The sequence below is a fragment of the Nicotiana tabacum genome, chromosome 1 (genome assembly GCF_000715075.1).
Source record: "Nicotiana tabacum cultivar K326 chromosome 1, ASM71507v2, whole genome shotgun sequence".
Classification (NCBI taxonomy): Eukaryota; Viridiplantae; Streptophyta; class Magnoliopsida; order Solanales; family Solanaceae; genus Nicotiana; species Nicotiana tabacum.
In genome coordinates this window covers 214,354,586-214,374,437 of record NC_134080.1, presented here as the reverse complement: position 1 = coordinate 214,374,437, position 19,852 = coordinate 214,354,586, and the positions used below count along the sequence as shown (strand labels likewise).

Genomic DNA, 19,852 nt, shown 5'->3' with positions numbered 1-19,852 from the left:
GTCGTTCCAACAATTGCTATAACTATAAAAACTATTACATAATACACATAATATATGTCCATCGGCACAAAAAAATCCCAGCACTACAAATGTCACGATCCTAAACCCGAACCCGATTGTGATGACGTCTCTCGTGAAGACAACGCCAACCAATTATACCCAATTCACTTTTTAAATAGTTAAATATCATAAAAGCGGTCTAAAACATGATATAGCAATACTAAGTAGCGGATAATGTCAATAAGGTGCGGAAGTACAACCCAACACAGCCCTAACCAGGGTGTCACAAGTCACGAGCATCTACTAGGGTATAAATACAACTGAAAGCCTGGAGTGTACAAATACAGACTAATGAAATGAGGAGAGAGAAAAGCAGTGCTGCGAACGCCGGCAGCTACCTTGCTAAACCCTGATGACTCTGCCTCCGATCAGCCAAAACATACCTGAATCTGCACACAAGGTGCAGGGAGTAATGTGAGTACTCCGACTCAGTGAGTAATAATAATAAATAAAGACTGAAGGCAAGAAATCACGTAAAACATATCAAGATGTTGTATAGAAGCAGTCCAAAACCAGTAAGAAAGAAGTGAAGCTGTAAAAATCTCTTAAAATATCTTAGCTTAGTTTAAACTTCTTTAAAAATGACTTTTTCAACAGTTACGCAAACAAATGCAAACAATTAGTACAGATAAGCACAGAAATCCGCCCCTCGGGCACAAATACACAATCAACAGGTAATGACAGGCAATTAAGAAGATAAACACATAAAGGTTCGCCCCTCGGGCACAATCTCAGAACAGTACCAGCCCCTCGGGCTATATCTCACATCATAATGGGTACCCGCACTCACTGGAGGTATGCAGACTCCGGGAGGGGCCCCTTACGGCCCAAGCGCAATATCAAGCCATCTCGTGGTATCAAATCTAGACCCTCGGCCTCATATTAGTCAAGCCACCTCGTGGCGTATATATGTATCTCAGGCCCTCGGCCTCATAAACAATATCAACAAGCCACCTCGTGGCGTACATATCTTAGGCCCTCGGCCTCAATCAGTATCAGTGTTTCCTCACAACTAGGCCCTCGTTCTTACTAAGTCAAAAATACTCACAAGCCCCTCGGGCATTAGTAAAACATTATTTCTCAGCCCAAAACATCATTTTGAATATCATTTAAGTCTCAAAACAGAGTAAAAATGGCTGAGTGATAAAACAGTGGAAAATAACATGACTGAGTTCAATTAATAAGTCAAAGCAGTAAGGAAATAGTAATAAAAATCCCTGAAGGGTTCAAATAATTGGCATGAAGCCCAAATATGGCGATCAACCCAAAACATGATGATAACAAATAAGGTTCAGTCAAATACGCGATAAAATCATCAATCGGGACGGACCAAGTCACAATCCCCAATAGTACACGACCCCATGCTCGTCGTCAAGCGTTTGCCCACCTCAATATAGCACTACGATGTGCAATCCGGGGTTTCAAACCCATAGAACATCATTTACAATCATTACTCACCTCGAATCGACTAATTCTCTAGCTCGCGATGCCTTTGCCCCTCGAATTGGCCTCCACACGCGTCGAATCTATCCAAAATCAGAACGAATACGTCACAATATGCTAAGGGAACAAAGCCCAAGTGAAAACAATCGTATTACCACAAAATTACAGAAATTGGTGAAACCCGACCCCCGGGCCCACATCTCGGAATTTGACAAAATTCACAAAACTAGAATCCTTATACTCTCACGAGTCTAACCATACGAAAATTATCCAATTCTGATATTCAAATCATCATTTTACATTTTTGGAAGATTCCACAAATTTTCTTCCCAAGTTCCATCCCAAATCACAAATTAAATGATGAATTCAATGATAGATTCATGACTCTAGCCAAATCTGAGTTAGAATCACTTACCCCGATGAATTTCTTGAAAAACCTACAAAATATCGCCAAAATCCGAGCTCTCTAGGTCAATATATCAAATAAAACCCAAAACCTCATATTTATAGAGTACCCCACAGATTTTCACCTCCGCGGACCGCACAAAATCGACCGCGGTCCGCACAAAACCAGTGCGGTCCGCACAAAAATGACCGCGGCCGCACATGCTTTCCTCTGCACTAATAGGCTTTAGTATTTTGGCCATAACTTTAGCTACATATATCCAAATTGCAATATCTTTATCTTTCTGGAAATTAGACACGAAGGGATACAACTTTCGTTTTTGAATCATCTCAAATTTTCTTGTAGATCAAAAGATATGAGCTTCCGAACTAGGACCAGTGAAATGTTCCCCACCGCGGCCGCACTGCATTTTGTGCGGTCCACACAACACCTACCGCGGCCGCACTTCATTTTGTGCGGTCCGCACAACACATACCGCGGCCACACTTCTTTTTGTGTGGACCGCGCGGGTGGGTTCCGAGGCCTGCAACCCTTCTGGACCTGCTACAACTATGATTTTCGGCCTAAAACATCCTGGAACCTACCCGGAACTTCAAACCAATTGTACCAACACATCCCATGACATCGTTCAAACTTGTTCAAAACTTTGGAACGCTCACAACAACATCAATCACCAATTTAACATAGGATTCAAGCCTAAGAACTCCAAGAACTCTTAAATTATGTTTTCGATCAAAAAGTCTGTCAAATCTCGTCCGAATGACCTGAAATTTTGCACACATGCCATAAATGACACCACGAAGCTACTGCAACTTTCAGAATTTCATTCTGACCTCTATATCAAAATCTCACCTAACAACTAGAAAATGCCGAAATCTCAATTTCACCAATTCAAGCCTAAACCTTCCACGGACTTCCAAAATGCATTCCGATCACGCTCCTAAATCCCAAATCACCTAACGGAGCTAACCAAACCATAAAAATTCCAATCTGAGATCAAATACACACAAGTCAAATCTTGGTCAACCTTTCAAATTTTATGCTTCCAACTGAGACTGTTCTTCCAAATTCATTCTGATTAACCTGAAACCCAACACCAACGATTTACATAAGTCATAATACACCACATGGGGCAAGTCATGCCCGAGAACTGGCAAACGAAGTGCAAAAGCTCAAAACGACCGGTCGGGTCGTTACATCCTCCCCCACTTAAACATACCTTCGTCCTCGAACGTGCTTAGAGTTGTTCCAAAAGCCAACCAATCGCTTAAATAACCTTACCATGCATATACTCGGGGGTGATCCCACGTCATCCTATCTCATATAGGTCCGGTAACACAATGAAATTGCATTTCCACATTCCAACCTAGCCCATTATCCTTAGAACCACATTTCCTCTTCTGAATCATTCAAAAGATCAGAATATCACATCTATTTTCCGAATAAGCCTGAACAAGCTGTAATCACCCATACTTGCAATCTCAGGTGCAATTACTTGATATACCACATAACTCAAACACTCGTAGTGATAACTTCTAATTACAGCAGCTGCACACAATACTCGAATACCGATAGAAAAACTCTTATCAACTAAAGTCTCACCCCAACACTTTTATATACAGCCAATGATCACTAAAACACGTGGTAAGCCATAATCATTTCCCAGATCAACCATTCAAGAAGCCATTTCTCCTTTGGCAAATACCACAACAAATTTCTAAGCCGAAGCTCGATACTATCCCTCTGATATGCTGAAATCGAACCCGTTCGTATTCATTAATGATCCCAACTGTCTCCTCTAATCCAACATACTACTCTGGTGACATGACACATTAATACAGGCCTAAGCCACAACTTGCGCAATACGCGCACCAATAAGCAACAGTCCGAACATACTCAAATCATAAAAATGACTCAAATGAAAGAGTTGTACCTCAAGCTCACCAGTACCACCACAACACAAGGCTGAGAACCTGTATCACATCATTGGAATAGAACACATGAATCCAACCCGCAAGGTCATACCTCCACATAACTTCGCTGCAACACGCAATCCTATCCAAACACTGCTCCACATGAAACACCTCAAGTCATCTGCTCGAAATTGACAACCACGCGCAATTGATGTCTAGAACCAAAGTAAATCATCATAACCACGGTAAAGCAAATACATAACACCTCACAATCCGAAAGGACATAACCAATACGACATCCACCGCGTAGTACCCAGTACTCTCCCCGCTCGACTTCCACTATGAAACCCCCAATAGAACCGCACCATATGTGTCCATAACCAACAAATCATAATGCCTCGCAACACGGAAATGTAACTCATAGATCTCCCTAGATTACTAATAAGCTCAATAACAATCGAATCAACACATCCCTCAACAATACATTTCGGAGCCAACCAAGCCGACCCAAGTTAGAACGCGCATCCACATTGACCTGCCAACGAACTCCTTATCAAGGAAATCCAGAAGTTGTTCCTTCCACTCCTTTAACTCTGCTGGTACCATACGATACGGTGCACGGCATCAAATCAATACCGAAATCAACCACCCTGCCCGGTGACATGCCCGGCCACAAGAAACACATCCAAAAAGTCCATCACCACCGGAACTGAATCGATGGTAGAAGCCTCTACACTGACATTCATCATGAATGCTCAAATAAGAAGGACAATCCTTCCCAGCCATCCAATGGGTCTTCAAAATATAAAACCACTCTACTAGGACATAATCCGTCGAACCTCGCCACTCAATCTGTGGCATTTCTGGCATAGCCAACAGCGCCGCCTTAGCGCAATAGTCCAAAATGACACAACACGGAGAAAACCAGTCTAAACCCAATATCATATCTAAAATATAACATACCAAGCAACGAAAGATCCGCTCGGGTCTCTAAACCCCCAATAATCACTAAACAGTGTCGATACACACGAGTCACAATTACAATATAGCCTAAATGTGAGAACTTCCCTGATTCTAAGTCCATATGGCACATGACTCAACACACCTGATCCCAATCCTGTCGGCCTAATGCATACCACGCCTCAAATACCCAATCATTCCATGGGAGTTACTCTGAAATTCCTCGGTGCCACCAAGCAAACTCGAACACCAGCTGAAAATCTAACAAGCAGGTGCCGCAATACTACCGAAGTACCATCAACTTAATCACATTGCCTTTCCCAAAACATATACCCTCATCAAGTTACTCCAACTAGCAATACCATTTCCTTAATCATCTGAAGATCATCCCTCTAATCATCTGAGGCTGCCCGTGCTGCCTAAGAATTTTATGACTTTCCATTCAAAACTGAACCGTAACCTTAAACACGCAAATCTCGATCCTCCACACATACCGCATATACCATACCATCCTAGGATAACCATGAGAACTTCATATCCCTTCCGAACCACAAACAACTACACACTTAACCAACCCAGAACTTTCCATTGAGCCCAACCTGGAAGAAAATCACTATACATCCCCTTTGCACAACAAGTCCGTCAGGACTGAATCTTCCTAACTCAGCCAACCTACGCAAGCCACTAAAACCTAAGGGCATTGCCGCGAAATACCCGTAAAAACTCATTACCTTGAACACCCCCAAGGAACTAATCATATCCTTACCATGCCGATCCAGCCTACTACCAAGCTACCCCATCTATCCGAGTTCCCTTCTGATTTACCTTCAGCTTGATATCCCTCCTTGCTATATCATCACAATTCCTCAACCTAGACTTACCACACGGAACCCAAACATAAAGCCACACCGTCTAAGACTCATAAGCCGCTGAATACTCTTTTAAGTGTTCCCCAAAGCCATTACCTTCACCTTCCCGATACTGATATATAGAATCCCATAATTAATATAGAAAATACCACAAGTCTTGCCATTTTTCACTGAAAACTCGGTTTCTAGCCATAAGTACAACTTGAAAGCCTTCAATTATTGCATGTAGAGTTTTGAACACAATAAGACCATTATCTAGAGCCATCCACTCTACTCAAGATGCAGTTAGATTGATTAAACGAACCGAACAACATGTGCTTCACTAGCACTCCGACACTGTAGAATCTGACCTCATTCCAATATAATCAAGCAACTTCCTGCCATATGCACCGAGTATTCCTTACCAACCACAAATCAAATCATTCCCCTATTCTCGTACACCCATAAAGCATAACATAGCCTTTATTGAAATTTCCTTTACTCGAGCCATAACTGATTCACAAATATGCCTCAAGCTGGAACCATTAGAGCACATAACTGTGCAATCAACTATTCAATAGCGAACTCCCCCACTTGGCTCGAAGCCATAGATCAAAACACGCACCATAACTCATAACACATACACTTTATTGCTGCCATAACACCATAGTAAGATTAATTCAATCCTTCATAAGCTCGTGGAACACAGACCATCTGGTACTTCATATCTTCTACAAATCTCGCATTTACTCTCGTAACAATTAAACCCACTCTCTTAAGTGACCCAAATTAAATTCACACATCTATTTCACTTGTAAATGGGATCTTTTAACAGACAACATAAAGATCACACAACTCCAGAACACTTCGCAGGAGATAACCCACCTACTTCGCCTTAAACTAACATTTATGTATACCTTCCACCGTCATAACCATTACACAGTCACTTAGTCTTCCAGAGTCTGAACTCATAACGCAACATGAAATCTACTCCACTCCCAACTAGGAGACATGAAAAGATTCTTCACACGCCCATAACTCGGGCTATAACTCGAATCAAGATGGAAATCAAGCACCTAAAAGTTCTTCTATCCTCAAGCATACCTTTCTTGTCACTTCCAAATCATACGAATACATCTCGCAACACTAACATTCTCATTACATAGCCATCCAGCCGTCACTTCCACTAATAGGGAAAAATACCGTACATATAAATTCAAAAGCACTTGCTCACACAATCAGCACCTCGGTGCTCAAGCTATAGGCAAAAATCCGGCCTCAAGTCCTCCAGACTGGCCCAACATCAATACACAAAGATTGTATCTTGCCCCTCGATCAGGGAATCACAAGACATCAATGCACATCTGATACTGAGCGCTCATGCGCGCACATAAACACATGGAAGGAATTCAAAGAGTTACATTTCAAGCTAAATCAAAGGACGCACGATAAGAATTCAAGAATTTGAAGTTTTCCTAAAGGTTCAGCAGCCTCTCGAGGATAAATACAGACGTCTCCGTACCGATCCGCGAGACTCTACTAAACCTGCTCATGACTCGTGAGACCTATATAACCCAGGCTCTGATACCAACTTTTCACGACCCTAAACCCGAACCCGGTCGTGATGGCACCTCTCGTGAAGACAAGGCTAGCCAATTATACCCAATTCACTTTTTAAATAGTTAAATATCATAAAAGCGGTCTAAAACATGATATAGCAATACTAAGTAGCGGATAATGTCAATAAGGTGCAGAAGTACAACCCAACACAGCCCTAACCGGGGTGTCACAAGTCACGAACATCTACTAGGGTATAAATACAACTGAAAGCCTAGAGTGTACAAATACAATCTAATGAAAAGAAGATAGAGAAAGGCAATGCTGCGAACGCCGGCTGCTACCTTGCTAAACTCTGATGACTCTGCCTCCGATCAGCCAAAACATACCTGAATTTGCTCACAAGGTGCATGGAGTAATGTGAGTACTTCGACTCAGTGAGTAATAATAATAAATAAAGACTGAAGGCAAGAAATCACGTAAAATATATCAAGATGTTGTATAGAAGTAGTCCAAAACTAGTAAGAAAGCAGTGAAGCTGTAAAAATCTCTTAAAATATCTTAGCTCAGTTTAAACTTCTTTAAAAATGACTTTTTCAACTGTTACGCAAACAAATGCAAACAATTAGTACAGATAAGCACAGAAATCCGCCCCTCGGGCACAAATACACAATCAACAGGTAATGATAGGCAATTAAGAAGATAAACACATAAAGGTTCACCCCTCGGGCACAATCTCAGAACAGTACTAGCCCCTCGGGCTATATCTCACATCACAATGGGTACCCGCGCTCACTAGAGGTGTGCAAACTCCGGGAGGGACCCCTTACGGCCCAAGCGCAATATCAAGTCATCTCATGGAATCAAATCTAAACCCTCGGCCTCATATCAGTCAAGCCACCTCGTGGCGTATATATGTATCTCAGGCCCTCGGCCTCATAAACAATATCAACAAGCCACCTCGTGGCATACATATCTCAGGCCCTCGGCCTCAATCAGTATCAGTGTTTTCTCACAACTAGGCCCCCGACCTTACTCAGTCAAAAATACTCACAAGCCCCTCGGGAATTAGTAAAACAATATTTCTCAGCCCAAAACATCATTTAGAATATCATTTAAGTCTCAAAACGGAGTAAAAATGGCTGAGTGGTAAAAAAGTGGAAAATAACATGACTGAATTCAATTAATAAGTCAAAGTAGTGAGTAAATAGTAATAAAAATCCCCGAAGAGTTCAAATAGTTGGCATGAAGCCCAAATATGGCGATCAGCCCAAATCATGATGATAACAAATAAGGTTCAGTCAAATACGCAGTAAAATCATCAATCGGGACGGACCAAGTTACAATCCCCAATAGTACATGACCCCACGCTCGTCGTCAAACGTGTGCATCACCTCAATGTAGCACTACGATGTGCAATCCAGGGTTTCAAACCCTCAGAACATTATTTACAATTATTATTCACCTCGAACCGGCTAATTCTCTAGCTCGCGATGCCTTTGCCCCTCGAATTGACCTCCACACGCGTCGAATATATCCAAAATCAGAACGAATACATCACAATATGCTAAGGGAACAACGCCCAAGCGAAAACAATCGAATTACCACAAAATTTCAGAAATTGGTCAAAGCCGACCCCCGGGCCCACATCTCGGAATTTGACAAATTCACAAAACTAGAATCCTTATACTCTCATGAGTCTAACCATACAAAAATTATCCAATTTTGATACTATTTGGTCCTTCAAATCATCATTTTACATTTTTGGAAGATTTCACAAATTTTCTTCCCAAGTTCCATCTCAAATCATGAATTAAATGATGAATTCAATAATAGATTCATGTACTCTAGCCAAATATAAGTTAGAATCACTTACCCCGATGAATTTCTTGAAAAACCTTCGAAAAATCGTCAAAATCCGAGTTCTCTAGGTCAAAATATCAAATAAAACCTAAAACCTCATATTTATAGAGTACCCCACAGATTTCCACCGCCGTGGACCGCACAAAATCGACCGCGGTCCGCACAAAAACGACCGCAGCCACACATGTTTTCCTCTGCAGTAACATTCTTTAGTATTTTGGCTATAACCTTCAATACAGATGTCCAAATTGCAATATCTTTATCTTTCTGGAAACTAGACACGAAAGGCTACAACTTTTATTTTTGAATCATCTCAAATTTTCTTGTAGATCAAAAGATATGAGCTTCCGAAGTAGGACCAGTGAAATGTTCCCCACCGCGGCAGCACTGCATTTTGTGGGGTCCGTACAACACCTACCGCGGCCGCACTGCATTTTGTGCGGTCCGCACAGCACCTACCGCGGCCACACTTTATTTTGTGCAGTCCGCACAGCACATACCGCAACCGCACTTCTTTTTGTGCGGACCTCGCGGGTGGGTTCCTAGGTTGCAACCCTTCTGGACCTGCTACAGCTATGATTTTCGGCCTAAAACATCTTGGAACCTACCCGAAACTCCCGGAACTTCAAACTAATTGTACCAACACATCCCATGACATCATTCAAACTTGTTCAAAACTTCGGAACGCTCACAACAATATCAATCACCAATTTAACATAGGATTCAAGCCTAAGAACTCCAAAAACTCTTAAATTATACTTTCGATCAAAAAGCCTATCAAATCTCGTCCGACTGACCTGAAATTTTGCATACATGCCACAAATGACACCACGAAGCTATTGCAACTTTTAGAATTTCATTCCGACTTCTATATCAAAATTTCACCTATCAACCGGAAAATGCCGAAATCTCAATTTCACCAATTCAAGCCTAAACCTTCCACGGACTTCCAAAATGCATTCCGATCACGCTTCTAAGTCCCAAATCACCTAACGGAGCTAACCAAACCATAAAAATTCCAATCTGATATCAAATACACACAAGTCAAATCTTGGTAAAACCTTTCAAATTTTAAGCTTCCAACTGAGATTGTTCTTCCAAATTCATTTTGATTAACTTGAAACCCAACACCAACGATTTACATAAGTCATAATACATCACACGGGGTAAGTCATGCCTGAGAACTGGGGAGCGAAGTGCAAAAGCTCAAAACGACTGGTCGAGTCGTTACAACAAATCATGTTCATATAAATAATTCCATAATAGAATTCACTTAAAAATGCAGATAAAACAACCAAAAAAATGTTCAAACTACCATATGATAGCAATATGACATATAACTATACCAACATGGTATACAGTTTTACTAGTAAATTTTCGGTAACTATATGACTATACTACTATTACATAACACACATGCATAAAGAGAAAAATAAAAAATAGTGTACCACATATTAATATAATAAAGTATTTCAAGATATTGTACTATATTACTATTACTAAAAGAAAATCAAATAGTGTACCATTTAAATACAACTAATACAACCAAAAAATGATTTAACTAACATATGATACCAATATAATATATAGCTATACTAATATGGTATATAGTTGTACGGGGTCGTTCCAACAACTGCATATATACATAATACACAAAATCTATGTCCATAGGTACAAGAAAATCCAACACGGCAAAATATGATCATATAAATCATTTCAGAATAGAATTCATTTAAAAATGTAGCTAAAACAACCAAAAAATATTCCAACTAGCATATGATACCAATATGACATATAATTATACCAATAAGGTATACAATTCTACTAATTAATTCCAGGCAACTATATATGACTATACTATTATTACATAATACACATGCATAAATAGAAAAATCAAAAAATAGTGTACCACATATTAATATAATAATATATTTCAAGATATTGTACTATACTACTATTATATAAAACAAACGCATAAAGAAAAAATCAAAATGATTACATAATACTATCATAAAGGAAAATTAAAAAAAAATCAAGATATTGTCCTATTCTACTATTACTAAAGAAAAATCAAATAGTGTACCAATTAAATGTAGCTAATACAACTAAAAAGTATTCCAACTAACATATGATATCAATATAGTATATAGTTATACCAGAGGGTATACAGTTATAAGCAAAAAGTTTAATTTTTTTGTAATTCAATTATTAAACTGAAATAATATCAAGTGTCACATAATCTAATTAACTCAATTTTGTGCGTGATATACTAAAATTTAGATATGTTATAATAATATACTACATACCATTTTGAAATGGAGAATAAATTAATAAAAAATATTCAATGGACACGTACATTCTATTATGAAATGAGAAAGATAGAAGAAAAACGTTTATTTATATTTGAGAAGACAATAAAAGAGAAAATAGGTTGGGGCAATTAATGGTAAAAATAGCACGGTATAGTCAGTTTTTGGGTTGGTCATTCAAAAATAGCCAGTGTTTACGAAATCAATGAAAAATAGCCACTATTTTGCTGCAACAGAGACCGATCCAGCATAATATACTGGAGTTCGGTACACCTGTGTATGAATTCCAGCATATTATGCTGGATCGGTATACTTTGCAGACTCCAGTATAATATACTGGAGACTGGAGCACCGGTGCTCTAAACTCCAGTATATTATACTGGACAATTATACTTGCTGGTATTCTAGTATATTATGCTGGAGTTCTAGTGTACTTATGCTGGAACTCCATCATATTATGCTGGAGTTCCAGCATACTTATCCTTGAACTCCAGTATAATACGCTAGAGTTCAAGCATACTTATGCTGGAAATCCAGTATAATATACTGGCGTATTTTCCGATTTTTGAACAGTGTTTTCGTTCAGATTTATCTTTACATGAAAAGTGGCTAAATTTCGATTACTTTTGAAACTAGGTTATTTTTGAACAACCAATTGTACATCTGACTATTTTTGAATTTCTCCCCAATTAATGGGCTTTCACGTGATCCGGAATTAGAAAGGAAAGGATTTTGAAAATAGGTAGTTGGGTAAATACTTTAGATTGCATAGGTACACATTGTAAGACAAATTAGAATGGGCAGTAACGGATAATTAAAAGGGAAATTTTTGTTCCTATACCATATAGAAAACTATATTACCAAATATGTTCATAGTTTGCGTATTACCCTTCATGCTAGTAGTATTTCTACATAATATATATAATGCATTAAATAAGGAATCATTATAGCTGTAGGATTCCTTATTTAGGCGCGCTAAAAGGGGGGAATTAAATATTTTCCAGATCTTCCAACGCAGATCACGCATAGTAATTACTATCGTCGACTTCTTTACAAAATTTCCGTACTCTATTTTTTGCGCTAAACTCTGTTTCAACATTTTCTTTGATTTCACAAATCAAAATCGACAAAATCTTCTACAATTCTTCTGCAACAAAAGCAATTATGAAGAAAATACAAAGCAAAGGAAAAGAGAGCAGCAATTCCACCATTGACAGCCATTAAAAAGCTTTGAAGCTTTGAATTCAAATTTGGGTATTCAAAAATCATTATTTGTTTGGATTGAGTGTTGAAAATAATTGGGAATATGATTTGGAGTTTATATCTCAATTTTGAGGGGTTTTGGTGAAGATTAGACTTGGTTTTGACAGAATTTCATATTGAAACTCGAAGAAGAAGAAGAAGAAAAAGAAGAAGAAGACGTATATTGCAGAAAATGTAGAAAATTGTGGAGAGTTGTTTATTTATTTTTCTTTTATTCATTTACCTATTGTATGAAAGTTGAACAACATTGTATAAAAATTGTATTTAAGTGGATGATTTAGTACTGTTTTGGACAAAAATATGTATCAAAAATGTGAAACATACATTTCAGGGGAAGCATTTCGAGTCCAAATATGTACCTAGTTTGTAGATATTTTGTAGATAATTGTAGATTATTTGTATTCTGATTGTAGATGCTTTATTTTCTGTTTTCACAAATAAAAAAATGACTAAAACTTTTACAAATCTTCCGAAAAAACGTGATGCGTAAAAAATCTCAATTATGCTACAATTGAATGGGAATTGGGATATTAAAATTCAATGTACCCAGTTTGTAAATATTTTATAGATAAATTATAGATTATTTATATTCTGATTGTAGATGCTTTATTTTCTGTTTTCACAAATAAAAAAATGACTAAAACTTCTACAAATCTTCTGAAAAATGCAATTATGTCAAAAATTCCAATTATGCTACAATTGAATGAGAATTGGGATATTAAAATTTAATGTACCCAGTTTGTAGATATTTTGTAGATAAATTGAAGATTATTTGTATTCTGATTGTAGATGCTTTGTTTTCTGTTTTCACAAATCAAAAACGACTAAAACTTCTACAAATCTTCTGCAAAAAACGCAATTATGTCGAAAATTCCGATTATGCTACAATTCTGTGATTCTCCTATATGCTCTTTGTACCCAGTTTGTAGATTTTTTATCGATAAATTGAAGATTATTTGTATTCTGATTGTAGATGCTTTGTTTTCTGTTTTCATAACTCAAAAACAACTAAAACTTCTACAAATCTTCTGCAAAAAACACAATTATGTCGAAAATCCCGATTATGCTACAATTCTGTGATTCTCCTATATGATCTTGTTACTCCTTACGAAACTGCTATGCTAAATATGGAATCCAAAAAAATATTTCTGCAATTTTTCTTCAAGAAAAATAAATAAATAACAGTCTACAATTTTTCTTCAATTTATCTACAATTTTTCAACAATTTCTGCAATATACATCTTCTTCTTCTTCTTCTTCTTCTTCTTCTTCGAATTTCAATATGAAATTCAGCCAAAACCAAGTCTAATCTTCATCAAAACCCTTCAAAATTGAGATATAAACTCCAAACCATATTCCCAATTATTTACAACAACACCCAATCCAAACAAATAATGATTTTTGAAAACCCAAATTTGAATTCAAAGCTTCAAAGCTTTTTAATGGCTGGCAATGGTGGAATTGCTGCTCTCTTTTCCTTTCCTCTTATATTACTGAAGGAACCCGAAATCATAACCATCAAAAGTTATTGATGTGTATGAAACTTTGAAGATTTGACTTCAATTTTGACTGGTTGTAGAAGAAAAAACCTTGATTTTGGACGTTAATGGTAGAGGATTTCAATTGTTTTTCTGGATTTAGCAGAGAGTTTCAATTGTTTTTCTGTTTTTTTTTTGTTTCTGGGTGTGTGGTAATACGTGGGTGAGGGTGTGGGGTTGGGAGAGAGAAACGTGGGGGGGGGGGGGGGGATTTGGAAGAATATACGGTACCATAAATATAATGTAATTATATCAAACCTTAAACATTTGGGGTAATATAGTTTCTCATATGACATATGAATGTAAAAATTCCTAATTAAAATTGCCTGAATAGGCATTTAGAGTAGATTCCCCATAATTAATTAAGAATGATATTGGATAATTGACTGAGCAAAATAAGGAGGGGGAGGGGAGGATAAAAAATAGCCTAATTTATATCTAGTAACTGAAAAATAGCCACAATTTTAAAATTAATTAAAATTTAGTCACTTTTTCATGTCAAGATAAAATCTGAACAAAAACATCCTTAAAATCCGGAAATATTCCAGCATCTACTGGAGTTCGAATTTTTTTCACATATGAGATTCCAGCATAATGTGTTGCAATTTAATAATGTGCTGAAGTTCCAATAAATATGCTAGAAGTTTATATGCAGGAGCTCCAAAATCCAATAAATTATACTGAAACTTTCGTATTTCAGCTAAAATAATGGCTATGTTTAGTGACTTTGTAAAATGCTGACTATTTTTTAATTACCAGTCCAAAAACTGACTAATCCATGCTATTTTCACAAAATAAAAAAGTAAAGGAAAAACAATGAAAGAAGCAGGAAAAAATTCTTGTGATACATATACAAATGTTAAAGGACCCACAACAACACACTTTTGAACATACTGTTGTCATTATGATGGCATTCCTTACAAAAAAAAAAAATTAAGCATACCTCAAATACCACCTATACCAGGCTTCCCATTTTCTGCATTCTTAAATAGAAACAGAGCCTTGAAATTTGTTTCTTTAAATTTGTTGCACTTAATTTACAGAAATCTCCTTCTTCTCTATATCCAACTTTCTTGTCCGGTGAATTTGGACAAGTTTTGGTCTCTATAGTTTCTTACAAGTTAGTTTGAGAGCGAGGGCAAAGATGGTAAACGCTACATTTTGTCCATTTTGCATAACACTTTCTGTGAAAATATTACCGACTATTGGTCTCTTATAGTGCCGGGTCTATTTACTGGCTATGACTTTTGCTTTGCATCTATTTTCTGGTTTTTATGTTGTTATTTTCCCTATGATTTCTGTGGCTGTATTCATCACTGATATTGCTAAATTAATTCTTATAGTCCTCACTGTCATAAGATTTGGAATGATAGAAATCCAACTATAGTCACAAATTAGACAAGTAGATTCTTTGGCTCTTTGTTTTTGTCATTTGTTTGATCTTTCCCACATATGGTATCTTAACATCTGAAAGTGAATAATTAATCAGCATCTTTTGATTCCAGAAGTTTACTTCAAATTCTCAAATAAGTTAGATAGTTTGGACATGTGAGGAGGAGAAGCACAAACGTTTTCTCAAATAAGTTAGATGGTTTGGACATGTGAGGAGGAGAAGCACAGACGCTCCGGTAAGGATGTGTGAGAGGTTGATATTGTAGGGCCTTAGGAGAAGTCGAGATAGGCCGAAAAAGGGTTGGGGTGAGGTGATTAGGCATGACCAAAGGCGGACCTACATGTTGCAATGAGGGGTCGTCGGACCCAAGCTTCGGCAAATTTTTTGAATATGTATATGTATATACCTTAAAAATAGTTAATTTAAAGCACTTGTACCCTGAACATTAAAAGCCTTTAGGAGGCACTGATTGAGCAGAATACTGTGCCCCCTTCGTGTAAAAATCCTGGGTCCGTCTCTGGGCATGACATGGCGCAACTACAACTGACCGATGACATGACCCGTGATAGGAAGGTGTGAAGGTCGAAGATTAACATAGTAGGTTAAGAAGTCTAGATTATTCATACCGGTAGTGTTAGTACGCACGCTCACATTTGGTTGGTAGTAGGCTTATTTGAATACCTGTTTTTTTTTTCTTCCCGATCTTCTTACTATCTTGCTGTGTATGCCGGCTTTTACATGATTTTTGGGTACAGTCCCGTATTGTTTCTTGTTATTATTGTGGTACCTATGCTTACCTGAGCCAAGGATCTATTGGAAACCGCCTCTCTACCTCCACAAAGGTAGGGGTAAGGTCTGCGTACACACTATCCTCCCCAGATTCCCACTATGCGGGATTATACTGGGTATGTTGTTGTTGTTTGTAGTTAAATTACCTGTTTCTCTGTTTCAAATGGTTTCTATAACAGCCAAGTTTCTTGCAGTTGATCAAAGGAGTCTCGGGTTGTGATGATTCTCTCTATGGAATTCTATGTAAACATCTAGAATCAAGAACCTCTAAATTTTCTGCATCAGAAAGCTCCAGAACTTTTGGACAATTTTGTGAAAACTCTGATGATCATATAATGCCTATGTGTTCACATGAGTTGGAGATGTATGATACAGCCAGTACATCAAATAATCCTTTGGATAAATGTGATTTGGCTGATGAGAATTTTAAATCAAGAGATACCTTGCATTCACTGGTGCAATCTTCTGTTAGTTTTAGACACAAACCTGAATCTTCGACAAAAAATTTGCTTCAGCAGAACAAGTCAGCCCTGAAGGGTGCCATAACCTCGCGCCATCCTTATCCAAGTATGGCGAGAGGCCGTCAAGTAAGCCTATATCGACATATTTGATATTTGCTTTGCATGAAATCTTTACATTTCCCTTAACCTTAATATTTCGTTAAGAAAATCTAGATAAAAATTGTATATTTTTATTGCTTCAAGATATGGAGCATTTACTAGCTAGGTAATTAAATGGGATATAATTGTACAAGATAGAAGGGGAGCCTTGACGTAACTGGTAAAGTTGCTGCCATGTGATCAAGAGGTCACGGATTCGAGCCGTGGAAACCGCCTCTGGTAGAAGTGCAGGGCAAGGCTGCGTATAATAAACCCTTGTGATCTGGCCCTTCCCAGGATCCCGCGCATAGCGGGAGCTTAGGCACCGGACTGCCCTTATAATTGAACAATATCTATCCAGTTAAAGATAGATTAAGACAATCCTAAGTCCCCTGAACTTCTTACATGTAATGGTCTAAGGTTAATAACACTGCTTATCTCTTGTACAATAAAGTTATCATGAAATCTTAATGGTTGTCCTTCTTGTTATCACAGGTGAAGAAGGATTCATTCGACTCGCGAATTATTAAACCATGTTATGTATGCCAACTAGAGAAGAGACCTCAATCTCCTCCTAATGAAAGTGTATGTATTTCTTCGAGTAATGTTACTCCAGAAAGAGCAGAGACAACAAAAAAGAGGCGGATCACGTGGACTCAGGATCTCCACGAGCAATTTTGTGAATGTGTAAATCGACTTGGAGGAGCCAAAAGTAAGTAAAAATACTGAAAGTAGTAATTCAAATCAAGATGATGTCTATGATTAAACATCTGTTTCTTCGACTGGGCGCAGAGGCAACACCAAAGGCAATCCTTAAGCTGATGAACTCTTACGAATTGAGCATTTCAAATATTAAAAGTCACTTGCAGGTATAAAACATTATGTACATTTCAAGATTATTGATGATGATATTGACTCCTGCTTCTCAGAAATCTAAATTATTCCTTTTGTTATTCCTTTTTTTGTCTTCAGAAATATCGCGTTACCTGTGATGTAACGGTATCCCTCAAAGGTAACCTTCAGATTTAAGTACTTAGAAGTTAAACCTATCATGTAAAGATCAGCTGTATGATCCTTATAGACAAGAAAAATATAGATCACTAATTGGAAATAAAAGATAGATGCAATCATGTAACGAACTGAGAACAACCCCTTTTTTTTTGGTGGTGTGTGTGTGTCAAAAAATGCATGAATATAGTAACTTAATTTCATCGATGTGCTAATAGAAAAATGGGATTTACTTTACATTGCGTGCAGATGCAGTTAAAACTGAAGGATCACCTCGTAGAAGTTCATTTCCAGCGCATGGTCCAGAAACGTAAGTTTGCTAGGACATCCACCTTTCATCTAAAAAGGAAGGAACAGAGATATGTTTTCGTTCTCTCCGGTGTTACACCTCAATAAGATCAGTCAGTTAAGTTGGATTAAAAACAACAACAACCCAGTGAATTTCAACAAGTGGGGTCTGGGGAGGGTAGTGTATACGCAGATCTTACCCCTACCCCGGAAAGTAGAGAGGTTGTTTTCGATAGACCCTTGGCTCAAGAAGACGAAAAGAGACAATATATATGTACCATCAACAGAAACCACATGAATAATAACAACATCATAAGCACCAGAAAATAGATAAAAAACAATAATAATAACCAGTAAATAAGGTCGCCCGGTACTATAAAGAACAGAAGAATAGTGTGAACACAACAATAATCGCTAGCAGCCTAAGACAAAACCTTATCATACTAGCCTCACCCCCAGTACGTAAAAAATGCAGTTACCTCCTAACCTATAACCCTAATGCTCGACCTCCACACTTTCCTATCAAGGGTCATGTCCTTGCAAATCTGAAGCCACGCCATGTCCTGCCAGATCACCTCTCCCTAATATTTCTTAGACCGCCCTCTACCTCTTCTCGAACCCGCCAAAGCCAACCGCTCACACCTCTAGTCATCTGGGCTTCTCCTTCGCACGTGCCCAAACCTAAGTAGGCTTAATCAAGTTACAAATTTTAGTCTGTACTTAGTGTTTCTGATATTCTTTGATTTTGCACATATTGTTAGGTGCCCGCAAATATTGGAGGCTCTGAAACTGCAAATAAGTGTCCAGCAGAGCCTATATGAACAACTTGAGGTTTGATTAGCTTTATTCTGTTATTTCAAATGATCAGAGAAACATGTGTTCATATCGATTATATCTGTTCTTTCACAGATTCAGAGAAGCTTACAATTGCGGATTGAAGAACAAGCAAAGCAACTCAAGGAAATGTTTGATCGCCAAGCAGAAACTAACAAAAATTTCCAGCTTAGCGTTTAAATTGTCCGTCGCCTATGTTTAGAAGAACAACAACAACAACAACAACTTATGATTGACAATAAGCAACTTCAACTTAGGCATGACTGTTGTCAAGCATCTACTGCTTATATTTTACTTAGGCGTGAGGGAAAAAACGTTTTTGAAAATGAACTTGTGAAAAACAGTTGTAATTGATTTTAACTTGGGAAAGGAAGAGATGAGAGGAAACAAAATTAGTTGTCTTGATATTTTGAAATCCAACACAAACTACTGCTTATATTTTACTTGTTAGCATATTTCAATGAAGTGAGTGACGTTATTTACTAGTACAGTACTTTTTAATATAAGCTAATCTCCTAACTAAAACTGCATTATGTACTATTCTATACGATTTTGTATGATGAACAGTTGATAGGCTCTAAATAGTGGTGGCAAAATGGTTAAAAGAAAATAGTTACCAACTATATTATCCATTAAAAAATAGATTGGATAATAAACTTTTTAAAACCGGATCAAATATGGATAAGAACCATATTATCCACTTAGAAAATGGATAACTAATGGGTTTAACTTTTATATTTGTAAGCCTCATATTGGGGTATTATCACCTTTAGCTCGCGCC

General features: G+C 37.6%; 1 protein-coding gene across 2 annotated transcripts; it reads left to right on the top strand.

The window, feature by feature from the left end:
• The first annotated feature begins 15,122 nt into the window (after positions 1-15,122).
• Positions 15,123-19,556, top strand: LOC107793225 (myb family transcription factor PHL5). Of its 2 annotated transcripts, none has more exons than XM_016615637.2 (8): positions 15,123-16,458; positions 16,537-16,929; positions 17,437-17,653; positions 17,734-17,810; positions 17,914-17,953; positions 18,199-18,259; positions 18,999-19,068; positions 19,147-19,556. In XM_016615637.2, the coding sequence occupies exons 2-8, from the start codon at positions 16,678-16,680 to the stop codon at positions 19,249-19,251; spliced, it is 822 nt and encodes a 273-aa protein (XP_016471123.1). In that variant the 5' UTR covers positions 15,123-16,458; positions 16,537-16,677; the 3' UTR covers positions 19,252-19,556. The 2 variants fall into 2 exon arrangements, with proteins under 2 accessions (XP_016471123.1, XP_016471056.1); XM_016615570.2 differs by having other exon boundaries at positions 15,137-15,307.
• The last annotated feature ends 296 nt before the right edge of the window (positions 19,557-19,852 follow it).

What these genes read in the sequence shown, in the direction of transcription:
- LOC107793225 (XM_016615570.2), top strand. An exon ending in TGTAACGGTATCCCTCAAAG is followed by an intron (nt 17,954 to 18,198) that starts GTAACCTTCAGA and finishes CATTGCGTGCAG; the next exon opens with ATGCAGTTAAAACTGAAGGA. An exon ending in CCAGCGCATGGTCCAGAAAC is followed by an intron (nt 18,260 to 18,998) that starts GTAAGTTTGCTA and finishes ACATATTGTTAG; the next exon opens with GTGCCCGCAAATATTGGAGG.